Source organism: Alligator mississippiensis, chromosome 4, assembly GCF_030867095.1.
Source record: "Alligator mississippiensis isolate rAllMis1 chromosome 4, rAllMis1, whole genome shotgun sequence".
NCBI classification, from domain to species: Eukaryota; Metazoa; Chordata; order Crocodylia; family Alligatoridae; genus Alligator; species Alligator mississippiensis.
The window spans coordinates 100,257,121-100,279,006 of record NC_081827.1 but is presented as its reverse complement, the minus strand read 5'-3'; the positions used below and the strand labels follow the sequence as shown (position 1 = coordinate 100,279,006).

General features: G+C 49.9%; 1 protein-coding gene across 3 annotated transcripts; it reads right to left on the bottom strand.

Annotated features, from left to right (window-relative positions):
- Positions 1-1,330: 1,330 nt before the first annotated feature.
- Positions 1,331-16,669, bottom strand: MFNG (MFNG O-fucosylpeptide 3-beta-N-acetylglucosaminyltransferase). 3 transcript variants are annotated; one of them, XR_009461720.1, is made up of 9 exons: positions 15,678-16,669; positions 8,693-8,741; positions 7,633-7,735; positions 7,253-7,406; positions 7,021-7,106; positions 6,220-6,385; positions 5,540-5,625; positions 4,539-4,668; positions 1,331-1,938 (listed from the first exon to the last, which is right to left on the bottom strand). XR_009461720.1 is itself a non-coding variant. In XM_006270239.4 (8 exons), the coding sequence occupies exons 1-8, from the start codon at positions 16,020-16,022 to the stop codon at positions 4,602-4,604; spliced, it is 1,056 nt and encodes a 351-aa protein (XP_006270301.1). In that variant the 5' UTR covers positions 16,023-16,669; the 3' UTR covers positions 1,331-4,601. The 3 variants fall into 3 exon arrangements, 2 of the variants coding, with proteins under 2 accessions (XP_006270301.1, XP_059582399.1); XM_006270239.4 differs by having other exon boundaries at positions 1,331-4,668; XM_059726416.1 differs by lacking the exon at positions 4,539-4,668.
- Positions 16,670-21,886: the final 5,217 nt, after the last annotated feature.

Here is a 21,886-nt window from a genome sequence, read left to right as displayed (position 1 = left end):
GTCTGGTAGAAGTTTGCCAGCGCTTTGAGTGGCTGATAACTTTAAGACTGCATGCTACCTCTGTTTCTCCAGCAGCGAGACTACAAGGAACAGTCACCACCAGAGCCACAAGCATTTGCTCTCTTTGCTATTCCTGTCTCCCCTTTTGTGCACTTGTCTTCAAGGAAGCAGATCAGCAGCAGGTCTAGATGATTTCAACTAACTGCTCTTTCTCCCTTTCCCCAAAAAGGACACCTACTATCAGTTTTCATACCATCTGAAAGATGGTCAAATGGAGTTTTTCCTTACAAGAACACTTTGTGGCTAAGAAGTTGAGTAAGGGATATTGTCCCAGTAAAAGCCTTGCTGAATACATTCCAGATGCTTTCACTGGGTTTTCCTTCTTTCTCTGTATCTTTAATACCAGGTTTAAAAGATTTTAATGATGCTTGTTGCCATGGTAATAAGCAGGCCGCCGTCTCTGCACTCGAAACACTGAACCATGGTTAACTGTTTAATGTTGTACAGTGATAGGGTCACATTAACACCTTTGACTCAGGGCCCATTTAGTGCATCAAAATAAGCACATGAACCCTCCAGTGTTTCATTTCTGTGACAAGGGCTGTTCTCACAATACCAGGAAGGGGAAAAAACATTTTAATGGAGCTTGTTGAACCATTTCACAGTGTGAACTATTTCAATAGACAGCAGTGAGGAAAAATTCCCCTTGTAAACTTTCATGTTGGCTGTTTTCTCCCTGCCAGTTTTCCCCAAGCAGCTCTCCATTTTAATAAAATAAGAAAATGAGATTGCAAAGCCACCACATCTGACAAGTGGCCTGAAGGGCAGACACAGCTCCTGAAACTAATTTTACCTCATGTCTTTAACACTGATCAGATTTCAAGTTGAGAATGGCCCCTTAAGCTGTCTTTCTGTTCTTATAGGAGTACTCCCAGATCCTTTGGTCTGCTTTTGAGAAGATCTTTCCTTTCTACTACTGTAGTGTAGCAGTTGCAACAGGCTCTTCTCTAATTTTAACGCAACCCCAGTTTCTCAACCCCACATCCCCCCTTTTAATCAGTTCACAGGTTTTTTTCACAAGAGCAACCGCTCTCCACAGCAGCAGCACTTGCAAGTACAGCTAGGAAATGGTCCACCAGTTTGAAAAGGTTGAGGCTGGATTCACAGCTGGTATAAACAGAACAGTACCACTTTACCCATGGATCTGACCCTACACCAGCCTCCATTTTTTGCACTTTGTCTTCCAAGAAACAAAGTGTTGTGCTGCTTCCCCCCCACACACTCTATGATCTGTTTTGATTGAAAAAGGGATGGCAGGAGCAAAGATAAATAGGATTACCTTTTTTAATCTGATTGCTCAATACACAAGAAAAGCAAGATCTTGAATGGTTAATAAAAAAGAATTGTAAACACCTCTCTTCTCTCAGAAGACACCTTGCTGGGGTTATTTGACCCCAGCAGTCATTCCTGCCCAGAGCAGGGAGGCTGGACCTGATGATCTCACAAGGTCCCTTCCAGCCCTAAACTTCTGGGAATCTGTGACACTTCCGGTCAGAATCTTTTTCATGTCCTGGTTATCTGGAAAACCAAATCATTTCAATTGCATTGACTGGAGACTTCAATCTTCTTCTTAACCTCAGCGTGCTGTCACACACTTATTCCAGAAGTGCGGGTTGCTTCACTTTCAAGTGTTTTGAATCCCACGGTTACTAGGCTCGTGTAGCTGTGCGAGATAACAATTGCCTCTCTCTCAATGAACATATAATGTTTATCAGCAAGTCCTTGTTCCTGGTCAGAGAGGAGTTTCCAGATCAAAGACTGTGTTGTATGTGACAGACAGCAGGGCTTGAGAGCTCTCTGCTTCTTCAGAAGGTGGATAATGGCTGGAAGAATCAGCTCGATTGGAAAAGTGACACACCAGGCCACTGTATTCTTGCTCTACAAAAATCAAAGTACTCTGTCAGTTCTTGAACCCTCTTTACCAAGGTGGAAAGCTCCTTTGAAAGGTGGGTTTTTTAACCCTTGGGCAGCCTGCCCAAGAGCAATTTGCAGGTGTGCAGCATCCTCCAAGAGAACAGGACCTTGTTTGCATGGCGATGAGCGGCCTGGTTTTTGAAACAGCAAAGAGGTAGCTGTGCCTTCCATGGGTCACTTCCATGCTGTCAGCAGCAGGCACAGCTGTGTGCTCTAGTTTTAAAGATTCCTCTGCCAATTTGGAGGTCTCTGGAGAAACTGCATTTGCTTTTTCACATGCAATCCTCACAGATCTCTCTTGTGCCCCTCTGACTTCTGAAAAGCACATTCCCACTGAAAGTGGCTTCTTTGCCCTCAAGTTATTTACCAAGTACAAGGACAAAATATAACTGCTCCTCATTTCCCGACCAGTGACATTTTGGGCATCCTGGACAAAGAGCTGGGAAACATTTTGGTCAGTCAGTGCCCTCATGTGTCTAGTCCAGTAGTTCTCAACCTTTTTAGACCAACGACATCCCACAGAAAATGCCAGCTCTTAGTTTCTGCTCTTTTTTTTTTTGGTTACAGAAAAATAATAGATCAAATCTTCTGTTGCAAGGAACTTGGGAAAACCACAATGGGTCACAATGTTTTTAAAACTATGAATTCCTATTTGAAATCTTTGGCTGCCTATAGATGTGCTCATCCCTATTCTAATTAGAACATGAATCAGCAGACTTGATTAATCGAGTCTACTTGATTAATATGATTACTTGATTAATTTTTCCCTTCTTTTTTCTCTGTTCTGCCCTCCCACTCAGTGCTGTAGGGAGGAGAGAGCAGTGAGTCTCAACCAGTGCGTTAAGTAGTATCTCAATTAAAACTCGATTATCTTGTGAATCATGTTTGCAAACCTAATGGTGTTAACATTACATGGATCCCTACAGCACCCTTAAGAGGATCTCAAGGCACCCCAGGGTGCTGCAACACGCTGATTGAAAATCACTGGTATAATCCTTCTCTCTCTTCCCTGCAGCACTGATTAATTACGTCAGCTCCACGTTCTAATTAGAATGCTCTAGCATCGCCTCAGCGTCACATGTATTAAGCCCCTCCATGTTTCAAACTGGCCATGCAGTGCTTTAACTAAAGCTTGTCCAATGAGCTTTGGTTAAATCATCCCACAGCCATTTTGAAACACAGAGGGGCTTTATACATGTGATGGTGAGCCATTTTAATTAGAGTGGCTCTCCAGAAACTGCTCTAATTAAAGTGCGCCCCCCCACCACCTCCAAACACATGTATAGGCAGCCTTTGGGCTTATCATGTGAATCATGTTTGCATACCTAAACGTGCTAGCATTACATGGCTCCCTGCAGCACCCTTAAGAGGATCTCAAAGCACTTGAGGGTGCTACAACACGCTGATTGAGAATCACTGGTCTGGTTCTTCTCTCTCCTCCCTACAGCACTGAGTGGGAGAGCAGAACAGAGGAAGAAGGGAAAAAGTACAAAGGCAAAAAGTTAGTTGCCTTACTCTTTTCACTCCATAGCAAATCAATGGGTTCTGGGGTGGAGGTCAAGAAGATGATAAAGCCACATCCCTAGTGCTCCTTCTCTGCCTCCTGCTCCCTGCCCCTTCATTCCACTCCAAATCCTTCTTTATGTCTCTTCTCTCACACCCTCCCCCAGGTTGAGGTTGGAGTTTAATCTCAAAGGACAGATAATTAAAGGAAAGGATTATCCTGACCTCAGATTAAGAAGAGAAGAGGGAGAGGAATAACACCAGGAGAGACAGGGAGAGCTCCTTAGAGTAATGCAGGCACTGCACCCTCCCCCCACCAATGTCACTCCCCCTCTCCGTCAGGCTCCTGAGCAGATGCGTTGTGCCTGCCTTTCCCTCTGTCCCAGTCACAGAGCAGATTCTGGGGCGGACCCTAAGCTTCTCTGGGGATGATTGAATACATAGACTTGACCACAAGCTCATTTTATTTCAGGCTTGAGAGTTAGCCAAACTATCTAACCACAGGCTCAACAAGGGGGGCTGGGCTGTGGGAATCCTGACCAGTAGGCTCAGTAGAGAGACAGGAAAGCTGCTTTCCCAGTTTGTTACAAAAAGAAGATCTGATACTGTACATGAAGGGAATCTACACAGTAGGGGCTGGAGGTGGGGCAAGTTATGCTCTGTTAGCACACCAATTCTGGTATCACAGGATCTTTGCTTCAAGAGGATGGATACACACATATATGCTCCATCCAGGCAGCAGGGGGCACCCTGTCCTCACCTATACATACCCAGCAGCTGGGGCCAGAACCCTGCTGTGGCCCCCACCTTCCCCCAGCTCCCATCCCTCAGCCTTCACAATTGATCTGGAGACCAGGGGAAATTGGGATGCAGCTGAGTATCACATCCATGCCATCCTTTTTTTTGCATACAAGAGCCTTGGTGTGGGTTCCCCTCTCTTGCCCTGTCCCACAATTATGGAGCAGACTCCCACAAGGCTATGGCTGGCTGCAGTATGTGGCCTCAGGGCAGGCACTGAAGAGGGGAGAGGGGAAAGCCAGGATTCACCAATAGCCCCCTACCACACAGAGCAAACGGAGGGTCGCCGGCCTCATCATGACTCTTTGAGTCCAGGAGGTCAGCCATCACCGGAAAATAGGCTGCTGGCACCAAGAAGTGTCAGGGAAGAGAAGGCAGTGAAGAGATCGGAACCTGCAGGAGACACAGGAGGAATGTAAAGAGACAGCTCTCGCTGCAGAATAAAGCAGGGCTGCGTGGGAGGAGCACATCTCCCCAGTGCCCCATCCCACACCAGATGCTCTCACTGCACTGCAGTTAGTGGGCAAGGCATCCATCTCCAACTTCCTAAACAGTGCAGAAGGGTGTAAAGATGATCAGAGATAAGTCTCACCCAAAACTCCTTGGTCTACACCCAAACAATGCAGCATCAGACCAGCTCCAGCCAGCATTTATGCTAAAGCCACAAGCAGCACAAGGGGTACTACTTTACCTCCACCTCCTTACTCCTGCCCTGTCCCATCCCCTGCTCTCCAAGCTATGATCTCCCTACCAGAGCAGCGCAAAGAGCTGCAGGTTGTTTTGTTTCACTAAGTGAAGGGGGGAGGGGGAAGACAGCAAATGTTGGTTTTGGATCAACCCAAAATGAACATTTTTCAGCTTTCTCAGTGAAATAAAAAATAAAAGGGGATAGAGGTTTACTTTGGGTGGAATGAAATGCTTCTACTTTTTGGATGGGGGTGAGGGGAGGCTAAACTGAGGTCAGTGTGGTCTCAAAGCATCATTTTGAAATGGGAAATGGAAAGGTTTCTGTTCTGAAAATGTCCACACAAAACATTGGGACCTTTAACCACCTTTTCCCAGCCAAAAAGATTTGCAATTTTTGTGCAGAGTTCAGCAAATGCTTTCAGGCAACCCCAAACTACATGTTGAGAGCAAACAAACTATTCACGCCCAAAAATTTGCTTGGCTCTGCTGATGCCTCTCGATCCTGCCCTGCACTTTTCCTGGCCTGTTTTCACAGAGGCGGGAGTGTGCACAGAGAAGCAAACACACAGGAACGCACCTGGAGGGGTCTTCCTCCTGGGAGAAGGGGCCACTCAGCTCAATAACATTGAGCTTGTTCTCAAAGACACCATAGCTGAGGGTGACCTGCAGAGACAGAGCAGGGGGAAGGGAAGGAAAGGGTTAGGGAGCAAGTAGGCAGCACTGGTGACACAGCTTTCAGTGGGCAGCAGACACTCCCATCAGTTCTGGCCCATGCCCCCCGCCACATCCCTCCCATATTCCTTCCATATCTAATGCCCAAGGCAGCCTGCTGGCTCTGGACTGCTCCTACCCTCCATTTCCTCCCCTGCCTTCCCTATCCTGCCTTACCATCCCTCCCCCGAGTCAGGGCTGTGTGACATGGGCATAGCCCCACTGGTGGACAAAAGGCCTTTCTTTTGGCTGTGCTGCTGCTTGAAGAGACAGCACCGCCACCATGAGCTTTGACTGGCAGCAGTTTTATTGGTTAGTTAATTGCCTTTTCATTCTCCACCCATTACGGCAGGGAGGCATCTGGGGAAGAATTTGTCAGAAAAACCTCATCGAAATAATGTGCAATTGATTCAATCAATGTCACAGTTACCACCAGGGTGATGCGAATCAAAACCAGCTGGCTTCCCTTCCCCCAACCCCCTGCTTGCCTCCTCCACTTCTCCTTCACTGTGCTACATCTCACGCCCCCCCTGGGTGCCCATTCACCTGCTCCTGGAGCTGGGGCCTGGAGATCAGTTGCAGGTTCTCCAGGTGGGAGTGAAAGAGTGCATTGGGGAGCAGATGCCCACCCAACTTGCACTCCACAATGTAGCCCACAGTGCAGTCATCAGGCAGGCGGATGAGCTCTGAGGTGCTCACGAAGTTATGCCCACTGGAAGGGAACCAGTTGCAGAGATCAGTGAGACATCCAAGGGGGACCCCCACCATGGAGCTGGGCAAGAGGGCAGGACATCCCAGGCTAGAATCCCCAGTGGAGTAACTCAGGGAGTCAGTCAGCCCTGGCTGCAAGGAGGTCGGTGACTGCCCAGCTCTGCCCATCTACAGCACCAGCCCAACTCTGCATGTGCACAGTATTGAGTACAACAGGGCCCAGGGACCCACCTGGGGCTTCAAAGTACTGATACAATACATAGCAGTAAGTGCACTTATGTATCTGCCCCTGTCCCTTGTAATGGGGTAGGCACACGTGTACTGTGTCACGACTCATGTGTACACACCACCACATGTATGCTTAGGATATGTCTACATCGCAGCAGCACAGAACCCAGCCTCACCACTGAGGAATTAAGCTCTGGCAACCAGCCCCCATTCCACCCAGACAACCCTGGAAGCTGCTGCCCATCAAAAAAACCAGCTCCTGAGCACAGTGATGGGGTCACTTCCAGGACTGACATGTGGGGAGTGGCTAGGCCTCAGCTGCAAAACTGAGCTCCCTGCCCTCAGGTAAGTCATATCCATGCCCATGTTCCACCCGGGAACTCACATCAACACAGCTCCACCCCTCACCTGGCCCAAGGTGCCATCTTGGTTGCCAGCTTGCGGCTGATGCAGAATCCAGCCCCTCCCGTAGCAAACCAGAAACATACAGATTTCTGCAGAGAAAGGCAAGCAAGGTTTCAAATGGGGCCACCACCCCGCTACCTGTGAGTCTCTGTATCAAAACAGTGGCCATTAAACATACAGACCCAGGCTACAACCCACTTCCTCCTGAGCTACAAGGCTGCAGCGTGGGATTTACCGTCTGGTTGTTGGGTAGCGTTTCAGAAGCCTGGATGGGCCGGTTCAGGCTGGGCTTCCCAATGTAAACATCCCATGCTGGAGAGTAAGAGGATAGGAGCGTCAACAGGGCATGTGGGTTGAGGTAATTATCATCATCCAGGTGGCAAAACCAGCTGACCATGAAAAGGAAGGGAGACAAGAGGTTAAGTCAGGATGATGTTGGAGTCTGAATCTCAAGGGCCTTCTACACAGAGGTGGGGAGCTCCCGCACATGGATCAACTTTGGTAGGGGCTGTGGCTGCTCAGCTCTTCCATGAATTAGTACTTCATCCTTTCCCAAAGAACCCCCCACAGAGCCTCCCACTCTGAGCACTGGACAAGCAGCCCTCCTGAACTCACCTCAGGCCACTGGCCAAGAATGCATCAAACTCTGCAGCCATCTTGCAGGATAGTGCTGGGTGGCTATGCTCTGCAGAGCAGTTGGTGAATACTACATGGTCACCTGGCGAGGGGAAAGGAGACAAAGCTTGAGATAATGCATGCCTGTCCCACCCAGATCACCCCCTGCCTGGGCCCTTCTGTAAAAGAAACCCCTCAGAGGAGCCAGCACAGAAACTGGCCTCTGAATTAATTCAGTGCTGCCCTTCTTGCATTTATACACTGCTCCCCCTGGTAAGGACAGCAACCCTGCTCCCACCCACTTATGCACTCTCAGTCTCTGGGGCTCTGTGCTCTGCCTTCCTATTAACTCAGTTCTTTGCTTCGTGACCCACACGCTGATTGCCAAACAGGACACCCACCCACTCCACTACTATCCTGAGAATCTGGAAAGGGAAACTATTTGCCATGGTTTTTTCCTTTGAGTCTAGGATTTCGTCCCATAAGCAGATCACCAGGAGGAAGGGGACACTGATGGTTACTATTCATTTGCTTGGCAGCAACAGTCTACCTAGGCCTGGGCTTATTCCCATCAGTGTAAGACCTCATCCCTTACAAACACTAATGACTTTAGCTCAATGTCCCTACAGTACAAGGAAATGCTATCCCCTCCCCACAGGGAGTTGAGGCATAGAACAGTTAAGTAACTCGCCAAAGGTCACACTGGATGTCTGTGGCAGAGCCTGGAATTTAACCCAGTTTTCTGAATGCCCATCCAGTGCTTTAGCTACAAGGTCAAGCTTTCCACCAGTGGCAAGGATGGAAGAAATAGGGACCCAGCCCCGCTGTCACTATATGACTGTTCCTTACGACCACCTGGACCCTCAGATTCTCCTTGCAGGTGTTTAGGGCAGACTCTCTCCCTCCTTTCAAATGGGAAACCTCATTCCCACTCTCCCCACCCCAAGATCCAGAGAAACGCCCTGTCATATAGAGTGGGAGGGGAAGAGCCCACAACTCAGAGCCTGATCCAGAGCCAGTTAGTGGTAGCAGGGACCACGATGTGGAAAAGGTTGATTACCCATTCTCTTCTGCAGGGCTTCATCCTCTTCATCAGTAAAGACATATGTCTAAGGAAATAAGAGAGAGTGGAGGAGAGTTTACTCCAAGGCCTGGAGCTCAGTCCATTCCTGGCCTCCTAATCTGTTGCTGAAAGCCAAGCTAGCCATGTGGCTTCATCTCACACACACACACACACACATGGTGGAAGGGGAGTCAAGCATTTGTTAATAAGCCTCGCTTGTGCTTTAAAATTCTGCTGCTTCCTCCTCCTGGACTCCGTGAAGCACCTGGGACCCCCGTGCATGGGAAGCTGTTGCCCTGCATTGATCAGCCCTTCTCCCCCTCGTGCTCCCAACTCCTCTTTCTCTTTTGGAGCTGGTTTGCAGATAATTAATCTCTCCCTGAGCCTAGTGCTCTGCTCATTACAAGCCCACAGCTCACTCCTCCTCCATGCCCCTGAGAGAGTGCCCACTCCATCCACCCCTTTGAATGCCCAGTCTGGGCAGAGAAAGTGGCCAGCCTCAGTCAGGAGAGCAGTCTCCTTTCTGTCAGAGGACTGAGGGAAGACTGTTCCCCTCCATGCTCCTCTGTCAGCTAGCTCACCCCACAACCAGCTCTTCATTCAGCCAAGGGAGACTCCCAGATCAATGAGGGACTCTGGAGTCCTAGGCTCAGACTCTCAGGTGGTGCAAGTCTGTACAAGTGCTCTTAAGTGAAGCAACTTCCAGGACCCTCTTTTGCTTCTGGGAGTTACCGAACATTTGCTCACTGCAGCCAAGGGCCTCACTCATGCCTCTGTACCTCAGAAATGTGCAGTTTTATCTGAGCTTCCCCACACCCCCACCCCAGTCCCACCACCTGGTGAAAGGAGAACTTGCACAGCTCCAGAGTCCCCAGCCAGCTTAGCTTCAGTGTTTGTAAGAGAAAACAGAAGCTTTGTGGTCAAACAAAACTTGGGTTAAGGGAGGAACATCTGTTTGTGTGTTAAGCTTCTATAGACCCCTGCTGCCTCCCAGCCCCTTCCTCTGCCCTGGCCCCCACCTAATTCCCTGTGCTGCCATTGTGTGACATCTCCCCCCGGCCCACAAGCAGAGCAGGGATTGCAGCCAGCTGAGAAAAACTTCCCTCAAGCAGAAAATGCGCTTTCAGGGAATCAAAGGGGCTGAAAAAGAGAGACACAAGTCTTAAACAATCTCCCCACCAGCTGCCCACAGGCTGGTTAAACACAGCACCCAGTTAAGTCTTAGGGGGAGGAGAAGGGAAAGACCCCAGCACATCCCATGCTCGATCTAGAAAGCTGTCAAGGCCCTCCCCACACCCACCTCATCCCCCTCAGGGAGGAAAAGGAAAATGAAAGGGCCATATCCACCAACAGGAAAAACCAGGATTGCAGTCATTAGCAAGGGCAGCTCTGGGGTAAGGGGTTTCTAGAGACCACCTGATTCTGATGGGTTCTGTGAAGGGCAGGTAGCAAGGAGCAGCTTGAGCAGACCTGCTCTGGAGGTTTCAACTGAACCTTTTCTTCACTAAAAAAAACTCCCCACTTTGTCAAAACCAACTCCTCCCAGGGGCAGGACCGCAACTTGCAAGCACTTTGTCAAAAACTAAATTTCTGCATGTTTCAAAGCTAAAAGGCTTCAGTTTGTCAGCATGAAACAGCTCCTCAGTTAGACATTTGAGTTAACAATAGGAAAAAGATCGCTTTTAATAGTTCTGACAGAAACACCATATTTTTACTGACCCAAACCGTGTTTTGTCTTCCAGATTTTCATTTTTGTGAAATTTAAGATTCCAGCTTGTCAAATGTTGAGGAGGGGAAAGCTGAGATAGTTGGCAAGTTTAAGCAGGACAGGAAACATTTCTCACCCAAGCCTGTACCCAAGAGAGCACCAGGCTCTGAAACAAGAAGACGTGACCAGAAGCGAAGAGAGAAAGCAGGGGACTGGGAACACTGGAGGAGTGAAGAGATGCCAGGACAGGAAAGGGGGATCCTTCCCCCAAAAGAGGCCATGAGAAAAACAGCCCTGAGGCGCATATTCAACATTGGCCAGGATATATTATTCCTAGGGCAGCAGTAGATAGTCCACACATCCATCTCCCTCCCAACTCTTAAACTCTCTGCACAAAAATGTCCCATTCTGCACAGCCTTGTAGAAACACATTATGCCCCCTCCTATTCATACAGGCCCCTAATTAGCAAGAAAACTGTTATATGCTCTCCCCTAGCTTTCCTTTCCACTTCTGTGCTGAAGATGGCTGCTCAGCACAGCCAGCTTGCCAGCTGACAGTTTCTTTTCTTCTCTGTCCCCAACACTTGGGAGCATGGAGCCACTGGAGTAAAAACTATCCTCTTCATCTGAGCAACTTCCCTCTGTCCCCACCCAGAGCCCAGGCAGGAGGAAGAGGGAAAGGACCCTGCTAGAAAGCTGCGTGAGTCACCGGCTGCAGTATGGAGGTTCCTTTCTCAATGAGACAGCTTCTGTCACCCATACTAATGGTGCCTAGATCTGCTGGGTGGCAATGGTGCCCTGTATAAACAGGGCCTCAAACTGCAACATCTCCCATGGCCACTGTCCCTGCAGAGAACAACACAGACCATTTCACCTGAGACAAACGTGGTGTCCCATCTACCGGCTGAGGCAGAGGAGTGGGCAGGAGTAGCCCCCTCCCCTCCTTTGATTCCTTAGCCTACTAGGTTCTCCCCTATGCCCACTGCTGCACCATCCCAACACCTATTGACTTCTCAAGGGGTTTAGGGCCCATTTCGGCAAACCACAAGTACAGAAGTAGTGGAGCTGGAATTTAGCCACTACTCCCCCTTCCCCTCCTGCAACAGACAGTTACTGGCTCTGGGGGGAGGATTTGTCATAAAGTCTTGTTCTCACATCTACTGTCCAATACCTGGAGCTTGTAGAAATTGTTTTATTACTTCAGTTAACGTGATGTCAGGTCAGGGACATGGATAATGGGGTCTGGAGTGTGTCCTTAGGATCTGAAAAGGAAATGGTAGGGTGTGTAGGAAGAGAGACTTCTCTTGGGGCACAGATACTAAGGAAACTCTAGAGCCCTCTTTATTTCCAACAGCCTTGTATGACCAGCCAGCTACCACTGGAGTATATATGCTGCAGTAATGCATCAGAGCAAGAGCTTCTGGCCTGCACAGCCCCTGTTAGAGGAATGTCCTGACAGGCACCACTGAAGGAACAGGGCATAAGCTGAAAAGATCAGGGCCAAACTTAGCTTCCATCTCTAAAGGATTGCATTTCACCCTTGTTTACAGTCTAGGAGAAACACCACCCTGAAAGTGTAAACCCATTGCAGGGGCTGAAAGCAAACCTGGAGAAGGAAACAGTTTCTCTGACCTGTGAAGAAGACAGCTGAGATTTTGGACCTCTCATATTTTCACAAGCTGAAAGCCTGGGAAAAATAATGTTCGTTTAGGTCAACTGAAATGTTTCGATCCAATCATGTTTCTTTTTCACTATAATTCACTGAGATTTCTCAATTCAATCTTACTTCAAACCAGACAGTTTTGCTTTGAAAATGTTGCACAAAGCAGCCTGACAATTTCAAAAAAAAAAAAAAAAAGTTTTTCCAAGATACTTTCAAGTCAAAACATTCATCCAAACCGACCTTCTCATGAGAAAAAGTGCCAGTTTCAGCAAATCAGCATTTTCTAAAGACTTTTTTTTCCCCCAAAAGTTCCCAGCCAGCTGTAGCTGAAAGTTTGTCAGAGGTAATTCCCCAAGAGAGGCAGCATGATCCTACAGAGAACTGGAATGCAAGAGCCCTGGACTCTGCCACTGACCCAGTAAATGACCTTGGTCAAGTCACTTCAACCTTCCCTGTGCTTCCATTTCCCTTCCCACCTTTTTTCTGTTCTGTCTATTTAGGCAGGAAGCTCTTTATGATAATCTTTCGCAATGTGTCTGCACCGAGCCCGTGACAGTGTCCAGACCTCAGCTGGGGTCTCTAAGCAGTACTGGATTACAAAAGCTAATCACAACAATAACAGATTACCAGGCCTCCCCCTACTGTGATGCAGGGTTGGCCCCTGGGGGTCCATGAAACCAGGTGTGAGACTACCAGACTTCTACTTGGAGGCACTGCCGCCTAAATTGGCCTTGGCAATACAGACAGCTCCCTCCCAGCCTGCTGCCTGCCTAGGAGAAGGCTCTGCTGTATATAACCTCCCGTGGCAAGCTGGGGTATCTCAGTTTGAATGACAAGCAGCTTGGTTCAATTAAGTGAGCTCCAAACAAAGTGCACATGATCCCTGCAAGTCAGTCCTGGTGCCAATACTTATTTCCTCAGTGCCATTAGCTGTGCCATTTAACCTTCCGCCATTGTTTCCCCCTGGGGCTAATGGTACTTACCTACTGCACTAGGATGGGTGCAGTGGGGATTAACTATTGAATGCTGCAGAGTGCTATAGACAGGCTAAAATTCTCCACAGCCACATAAACCACTGTACAACAGGGCCTATGTCCCTCAACAGGACAATTACCTGTCCTTTACAATCATATTTACATGTTGATAATTTTCTCTTCTTAGCACAAAAAAAATTCTTCTTGGTAGAAAAATAACTTCCACCTCCCTCCCCCCACAAAAAAAAGAAACAACCCAAAATATTTGGGGGGGAGGGTGAAACTTTTCCATTTACTTCAATAAAAATTGGGGGAAAAAATTTCAATTTTCTTTTCTCAACCCGTCTTACTGGCAAAACAGAGAGAGAAAAAGGGAATAACAAGGGGCAAAAACCTGAAGGTTTTCAGCCATTTATCAATAAATAGATTCATGGATGTTAGGGGTTGGAAGGGACCTCAAGAGATCATCAGGGCTCTTATTACAATTTTTTTTAAAATACCCTCCCATTTTTCCAGCCAGCTTGATTTGAGAGTCAACAACTAAGCACAGATCTCAGTACAAACAGCAGAGGTTCAACTTTTGTAGCACAACTAATGGGTCTGGACAAATATTTCCTGTATTTTTTTTTAATTAAATTTGTATCTGAGACCAAATTAGCCAAAACTACATCCATATTCAAGAGTGGCCCTGCTACTGGCAAATATCCTCCACCCGCACCTGGGGCTTCAGATGTTTCCAAAACCTTTGGCAGGCATCCTACACGCAGGCCCAAGCCCAGAGGCTAGGAGTTCAAATACCCGCAAGTTTTGCTTGCCCTGAGCCATAAAGCCCTTGGAGCAAGCAAGGGAGGAGACTCCCATTTCCATAAACTGAGCTTAAAGCCACTGCACCTTGGCAGGTACCGAACCACGCCAGAAGCGCAGTTCTCCTGCGATGCGGTTCCTGTATACATACACCGAGGATAGGATACATTTGAGGAGGTTCAAGCAACCATCTTATGGCTCCACTTCCTAACCCTGAGTGTGGTCAAGGTGTTAGTTATGTGTGGGTGGCTTTGCAAGCCCACTCCAAAAGTCTAAAGCTAGCGATAATAACGGTAACCTCACACCAGAGCACAGCCCCCTTCCCAGTACACATATGCAGGGACTTATGGTATGCCCAAAGGCACATTAAAAAGTAGGAACCAGAGAGCTCAGGCCTTGGAGAAGTGCATTGAGAAGGGGAAATGTGGTATTTTAAACACCAACAGAGACAGAGGAAGCATGTTCAAAATAGGACAGATTTCCTCTAGCGACCGCAACGGACTAGGCAGCGGAAAGCACCAGACAGTTACAGCTCAGCTTGAGGAAGGGAAAAACCGCCTTTACCCAGAATGCCGTACTCTGTCTCTATTACTCACCGCCCTCCAATCTCCCCCACCATCTTCCTCACTTAGGGTTAGTGCTGCATTTGGTCAAGTATGTAGGCAGACCCCTATACCGAGACCCACTCTTTTCTACTAAGACCGAGGCCTTAGGTTGCAACTATGTTTGCAGCTTGGTAGGGAAAACAGGTAACCAAGAGGTGGGATGGGAGCAGCACCTCCATCATGACCATGAGATTGGCAATGGGGTAGGCTCATTTAGGAGTCAAGCTGCCACCACAGCATCTACACACTACCCAGACAGTCTGCCAAAGTGCGCTCCGGTGCCCACAGTCTACAACCAGCCCCAAGGGGACTTTTCCATGTCCAGAGGGAGATCCCTGCCCTGGTCTGGACCACTGATGAGCAACAGGTCACCTGTGACCAAGCTGGCTCATCCAAGAGGAAGCAAAGACTCTCAGGGTAGGGAGAGTCAATACTCAAAGCCCAAGACACAGCGGCAGCCATGCATCAAGAAAGCAAACCACAAACTGACTGGTGGGAGGATTGTCAGAGTGCATGCGAGTAAATTTGGTGCTCAAGAAACTGAGGGGGGCAACTGCACTGAGACAAGCATGGGGTAGGCAGGCAGCTGGCCAGCACCCCACACCCTCTTCGGACACTGCCAGCCCTCAGACACTACCAGGACTCTCTTATACACACCCCTTGTGTAACACCACACCGCAGACCCTGTCTGACTCAAGAGTGGTTTTTATTATGTGCACAAATGTCACAGGGCTGGAGGGAGCTGCGAGTCTGAAACCCAAAAAACTCGCTTCACATGTGAGATGGGGGAGGCATCTGGAGGCAAAAAAATCCCCCAACTGATTCACCGTTTTGTTTCGTGACACATGTCCTCTTTGATCCTGGCCATGAAAGGGAGGCTAGGTGTCCACTACGATGCTGTATGGCATTCCTGAGAAAAAAGGGATTTAAATGGGGTAAAACCCCTGAGAAAAGTCACGTCTAGGTAAGGGAGAGCTGGTCTATGTCAAATGCCACTCTTCTGTCCAAACAAACCTCTCAGGCCCCCTTGAACTTGGGTTCACACCCAGAGTCACTGAAGCCCTCTGCCTAGCCTGGGTGTCCTCACTTCTATACACAACGGTGAAGGCAATGTGCTGAAGAAGTGCTCAGCCCACTGGTCCTTTATTCCTCCCTTCAGACATTAGATCCACCCTTCTTGCTGTCCCCAAAGAGGCCTGCCAGTCCACCCTTCTGCCCGTACACTCACCTGTTCTCTTGCCCGGGATATCCAAGTGTCCAGGAGCAGCTCCATCCTGCTCTGGTGGAACTTCTTGGTTGTCTTCACAGCGATGAAAACCTCTTCCAGTTCCAGACCTCTCAAGGCACCAGAGCTCCCATTCAAAGGGGCCTGTGACTCTTTCTGCCCCTGCCTGCTGCTGTTGGCTTCTCTTCTATGCTCTGGGGGTGCTTTAGCTGGGCTCGCTGATGCCCTTTCGCTGAGCCCTTCGTACTGGGCTGTGTCCCGAACACCATGATGCCTCACAGACAGGAGAACCAGACTGATAAGGAGGAGAGCAGCACCTGAGAGGCTGCGGACAAGATGGCACCGCATGGCTCCCAGCTTCACGCACCACTGCCAGTAGTCCAGCTGCCAACTTCTCCCTCCAGTCCAGAGTCCCACTCTGTGCCCGTCCCTCTCCGAGGCGAGAGGAGGGTGAGGCCCAGCTATGATCTGGCCCTGGAATGCGATGGGAGGGGATCAGAAAGCGACAGCGAGACTCTTAGAGAGCCAAACACCTCATCTGAGGGAGACAATTGCCTCTGGGGATGGGGAAGCCTGAGGAGGGAGGCAGGGACCAGGGAGACTTGCTTTTCCAGATAGCAGAGGACAAGCGGCAAGCCAACACACCAAAGCCCCGGGTAAACAGCCCGAACTGAATGAACCCAGACCCACGGCTGAGACACCGAGGGTCTGCATGGGACCCAGGTTCAGAGGTCAGGGGCTCAGGCTGAGTCCATCCCGGCTGGGAGCAGTGTGCGGCAGGTCTCCAGGAGGTGTGATGGAGAACATCCAACTCCAAGGTCCAGGCTGGAAACAAAGCATCTAACCCAGCATCAAGGGCTGCATGGGGACACGTCCCGAGCCGGAGGCTGTCGCAGGCAATGGGCTGGGGATAGCAGGGCCAGCTGAGCAGGCTGCCTTCCACCTGCTCTGTTTGCTCAGCTCACACTTATTCCCCTCCAGAGACTGGCCCTGGGCTCCGCCTATCCCTTTATATGGGCACAGGCAAGGCGGGGCCCCACAGCCTTCGGGGAAAGCCTGCTGTCTGCTCTGTTTCAGCTCCCAGCTGCTGCCTGCTCAGAGGCATGTGTCAAGCCACAGGGCTGTGAGGCTAAGCTGGGAGCCAAGCCATCTCCAGAGGTGCCAGGCCACCCTGAAATCTGCCAGAGGGCAGCATGCTTCTGCATCCCCTGATCCCCAGAGAGCCTCCCTGAAATGGTGCAGGGTTGCAGGGGGCAATTCAGTGGGAGAGGGAGGGGCATCTCATCTTGCAAACTAGCTCCGAAGTGACTGTACAGAAGCTGGGGGGGGGGGGGGATTTCCCTCCCAAGCAAGAATGAGCAAATATCCCTTCCAGACTGCCTCTCTCAGAAGGCAGTGTTGGGGAGGGCTCAGATGGGAAGGGGTATGGCTGAGAGCATCTGTATCCTGGACATTCCTGGCTCTTAGATCGGCGCTCGAGACAGCCCCAGGGCCTAACCCAGCTCCTAGCCACTGGAGAATTGGGCAGGGGGCAGACCACAGTGCCTCCCCTCCTGGTCTCCATGCCAGGCTCAGCACCCCTGCAGGGATAATGCCCTACAAAGGACCTTCAGTTCCATTCAAAGGGTCTTGCCTACTCCATGCTTAAGCAGATCCAGGCTCTGTACAGGGCAAGCCCCATCCAGGTCTGTCCTCACCTATGGTTCCCCCCTCCTCCTGCAGCTACCTGTGCTCATGTCACCCCTCAGCAAAGACCAGGTAGCAAAGCCCAAATAGTTTTCCAAGCAGGGTGATGAATTTGTGAATTTGGCCTGCCTGCACCAAGCCTCAGATAAGACAGGGACCGGGCAGGGAGTTCTGAGGGGAGGCACAGGGAAGGGGGGGGTGCTAGGGACTTGCTTGGACTGCACAGGCTTGAGTTCACCTCTGTGCATTTGCCAGGTAGGGGAGTAGGAGGGAATGCAGCTTCCCACTTCTTAAAGAGAGGATGAGCATTGCCTCTTCTCCCTGGCTTGGGGAAAGCCTGCTCCTTGGTTAGTGAGAGCTCCACCTTCCTATCTGGGCCGGCTTTAACCACTGGCCAGGTGCAAGGAGATCTCCAGGGAGCTCCCCAGCTCACTTCCTGAGGGCTGTCTGAAGCAAGAAGCCAGGACTAGCCTTAGAATTTGGGACAAGCTGGGGAAAGACTTTTCTATACCCTCTCAAGCAGCACAGTGATCTCTCACACACGTGCCTGCATGGGTACATGAGCCTGAACACATCAAGGAGGCCGAGCGAGAGAGTGCACTGTGACACACTGCAAACTTCACTCACCTGTTCTACACAGCAAGCGTGGGGGCGACAGGGTCGTCTTCCCTGCAGTGAAGGCCTTGCCCCTCTGAACACTGGCGTCCAGTCACAAGGGCCTGTGGCTGTTTTGTGTCCCCCTGCCCCCAAGTCCAGTCACTAGGAATGTTTTCATTTGATGCTCCAGGTTCTCTGACATCCCATCTGCTGCGGATGACCCCAGCCCTTGTTTCTTTCAGGCCTTGCAGTCAGTCTGTGTTTCTAAAGGGATCCTTGCAAATAAAACAACTAGACACATTGCATTGCTTTACATTTCCACAGCCCTGCATTGCAAATCACAAGCATCAACTCCCGTCCAAGGGGCCCTTAAATGTTAGAGTCTCCCCAAAGTAAAGGTGTCATGGGGTGAAATACCATGGCCTGGACTATGATGGAAGTCAGACCACAAGATCAGAACAGTCCCTTCTGCTTGGAAATGTATAGTCAACCAGGAGAACTGTTCCAGCAGAATCCCCCAGTGACTGTTCCAGCAGCACATAGGAATAACGAAGAGCCTGGGAAGATTTTCCCCCAGCCAGAAACTGCTGAGGGCTGATACAAGCAGCTCTGTGCTGCTCCTCCTCAAAGCCTCCCTGCTGTAGGGGAGGAAGGAGAGAGTGCTGGAGACAGCAGAGGAGCTTCCCACAGTGCTCAGCTGCAGGCAGCTATAAATTAGAGCAGTTCCCAAGGGCTGCTCTAACTTACACCAGGGGCTGCAAGCAACTCCGAAGCAACCCCCTTCCCTGTGCTCCCCCCAGAACTCCCTCCTCAGTCCCTCTCCTGTCTGAGGCTTGGTGCAGGCAGGCCACATACTTGAACCGATTGATTGTCCTGCTTGGAAATTACTTGGGTCCTGCTTCCTGGCCTGTGCTGAGGTGAGAAATCATGATTACCAAGGGTGAGGCCTGTCTCTTGTACTCTAGGGGTACAAGAGACCCCTGCAAGTTTCCCCAAATGCGGGAAACTTGACTGCACAATTTTGTGGCAATGGGGGACTGTATTTATGCTTCCCCCATGGCTTGCTCTTTGGCCTTTTGGCTAGGACCTAGCAAGACTAGGGGGCATCCAAACTCCAAAGCTTCCAGGCTTGGGGTTTGCATGTAGGATGGCATGGATTTGGGGAGTACCCAAAGCCCCAGACTGATGGGTTTGGGACAGAGGATGCTTGCCTGTTGGTAGAGCCACACAGACTTGAACGATTGAGCTCTGCTCAGTGGAAATTTGGAACATGACTATTGGGCTTTGCCCAACAGAATTCAGAACTGATTTGGCCCCTGGGGAAAAAAAAAGTATATATATAGTTTCCAGGCGGCACAAACTGGAAACTGGAAAAGGTGGCACAAAACCACATTTGCCCCACTGCCGGATCACACATGCTATTCTGTGACCCACAGGAGATGCAACACACAGAATCTGCCCCTCAAAATCCAGGACTTCTGGTCTCTTCAGCTGCTCCTGAAGCAAGATCATCTCCTGTGTGCCTGGAGTCTCTCCAACTCCCTTTGGAGGGTCCCTGACTCTTGTATTTTTAGATCCCTTTGAACAGCGGCACATTCTTATGCTGAATCGTGGGGAACATTCGCCCTTAGGCTCTCCCGTTACTAAGGCAATTGGAGCTCCAGAACAACCCGAAACTGATAAACACTAGGGAAATTCTGCAGAAACTCCCACTGTTACTCACACCTACTTAGCAATCTTGAGGGCTTTGTATCCCTTTTGGCAGCAAAAAGAGCCTGGAGAACCAGTTTAACCCTTAGTAGTGCTCTAGACCTCCACTCTGCCTTGGCGTGATGGGGGCCATTTTGAGGAGAAAGTTGCACTAGGAAAAGCATCCGTACACTCCAGCAATTCCCAGCTGGCAAAACAGGCCCTTGGGGCCAACGGAGAGTTGAATGTAACTTAGAGTCTTTTGAAGGCTTAGAGCCATCTTTTCCCTTGCCTTGCTTCATAGCTTTCAGCTGCACCTTGCTTAGAGGCAGATTAATCACCCTGTCCTCCAACCCTGCTTAGAGCAAGTCTAATTAACACAGAGGACAGTGGGCCATGCACACTCCAGCTAACTGCTGGAGCAGAACCAGGGTGAGCAATGGTAGGGACTGTTGGAACCTGTCACTAGGTAAAGTTGTTGTGTGACCTTATGGAAATCCACCCCCAGCTTGGCACACCCAAGCCATCATTACATGGGGTCACTCTCTCTCTCTCTCTCTCTCACACACACTCACTCGCACTCCCACCCACCCACCCAGATCCCCTCTCGTGGGGTCAGGTAAATCATTTTCTCTAAATGACTCTTTACATGGGTTCGTACAAGGCTGTTATGGCTGCTAATCGGTGCCCGCATCTGCTAATTGCATTCTGCCTGCTACCCAACGCGTGTGACTCATTTCTCCGCAGCAGGCAGCCACCCCTGGGGCGCAGGGATGTCATGCACTCTGAGTGCCCTAGCAACACTGGGACTGGTGCCAGCGGTCACACGGCAGGGAACGTTCTGCAGTTAATGTTTACTTAAGATCCTTCTCTTTCCTGCCATGCACATCTGGAACCAGCTAAAGCTGGGCTTGAAGAGCTGTGAAATGGATGAGGGTAGGCCTCTGAAACAAACCAGGAGTGACAGGAACAAGGATGGGAATGAGCACCCAGTGGATAGAACAGGGTGCACCCGGTGGATAGAGCACCCAGTGGATACAGCAGGGTGGGGAGATAATGTGTGGTTCCTAACTGTGTTCCTAACCCCATGGAAATAACCACTTCACTCTTCTTTGCCTGTGTCCCTACCTTGAAAACAGGGATATGCCTATGGGGTCCTTTGAAATCCACATTTCCTCCTGGATATTCAGGAAGCAGCAGATGTCAGGGAAAATTTTTATGTTCTTCATCTGACAAAGAGGGCAGGTCCAGCTCAGTCCTGGAACACAGGAAGCTGGGTCCACAGGCAACCCTCTAAGAGATGGTTGCCCAAAAGGGTCCAAAAAATATCCACTCCTAATCACCACAGCTGCCAAATATCCCCTAATTCACTTCAGGCCTTTGGTGCCGAGGACAAACATTTACAGAAAGCCCCAGGAAGAGAGCAGGAGGGACAAGGGTACCAACACGGCTTCAGGCTCCAGAAACAGCAGGGAATTTGTGAAGTACAACTACACTCACATGATCCTAGAAAGAGGATTGTGTCCCCTGCTACCAAGAAAGGCAAAAAGAAATGGCAATGGTCCCTGCTAATCTGACATGGGGAAAGTTCCTTCTTTACCCAAAATCTGGAAAGAAATTTAAGACTGAGCCACCTGCCTGACATCCTACCACTGGAATAAGACCTACCTGGATTATGACCAATGTCTTGTACAATGGCACTAATACTTTCCACTCTACTAAAATTGCCCTGCCATGGGGTTAGAGTAGTATGTATTCTACGTGGGGTCAGACCTTGAAACTACTTGGAAGCTGCAGCTGAGGCAGAAGACAGCTACCTGGTCCCAAATCCACATCGCACAGGGAGCACTCAACTCTGGCACTCCCAGAGCTCAACTGACTGCCTATTTGCTCCCGTTCAGGCTGGCTCACACAACACTGCCTCAGTAGCATCTGATGGAGGCAACTAAGCCAGACTCTTCCTTGTTTCACTGAAGAGAGGGCTAGTACCAGGACCTTCCCCAGGAAAGGTCTCACCTGGGTTTTGTGTCCCTGCCACTAGCAGAGCCCAGTTTGTGAGAGGCCTCATTGTGTGCTGGCTGCCCTGGGCAGAGCGGTGTCAGAGCCTGGAGGGGGCGGCAGGGGCAGTGCTGGTTGTGATTCTCCATCCGTATTGGCACTGCAGCCGTTTCTCATTCGTGGACAATCTGTATTGCTGCAGGGCAGCTCCAGGAGGTTGCTCTACATTTTAGTGGCTGTAG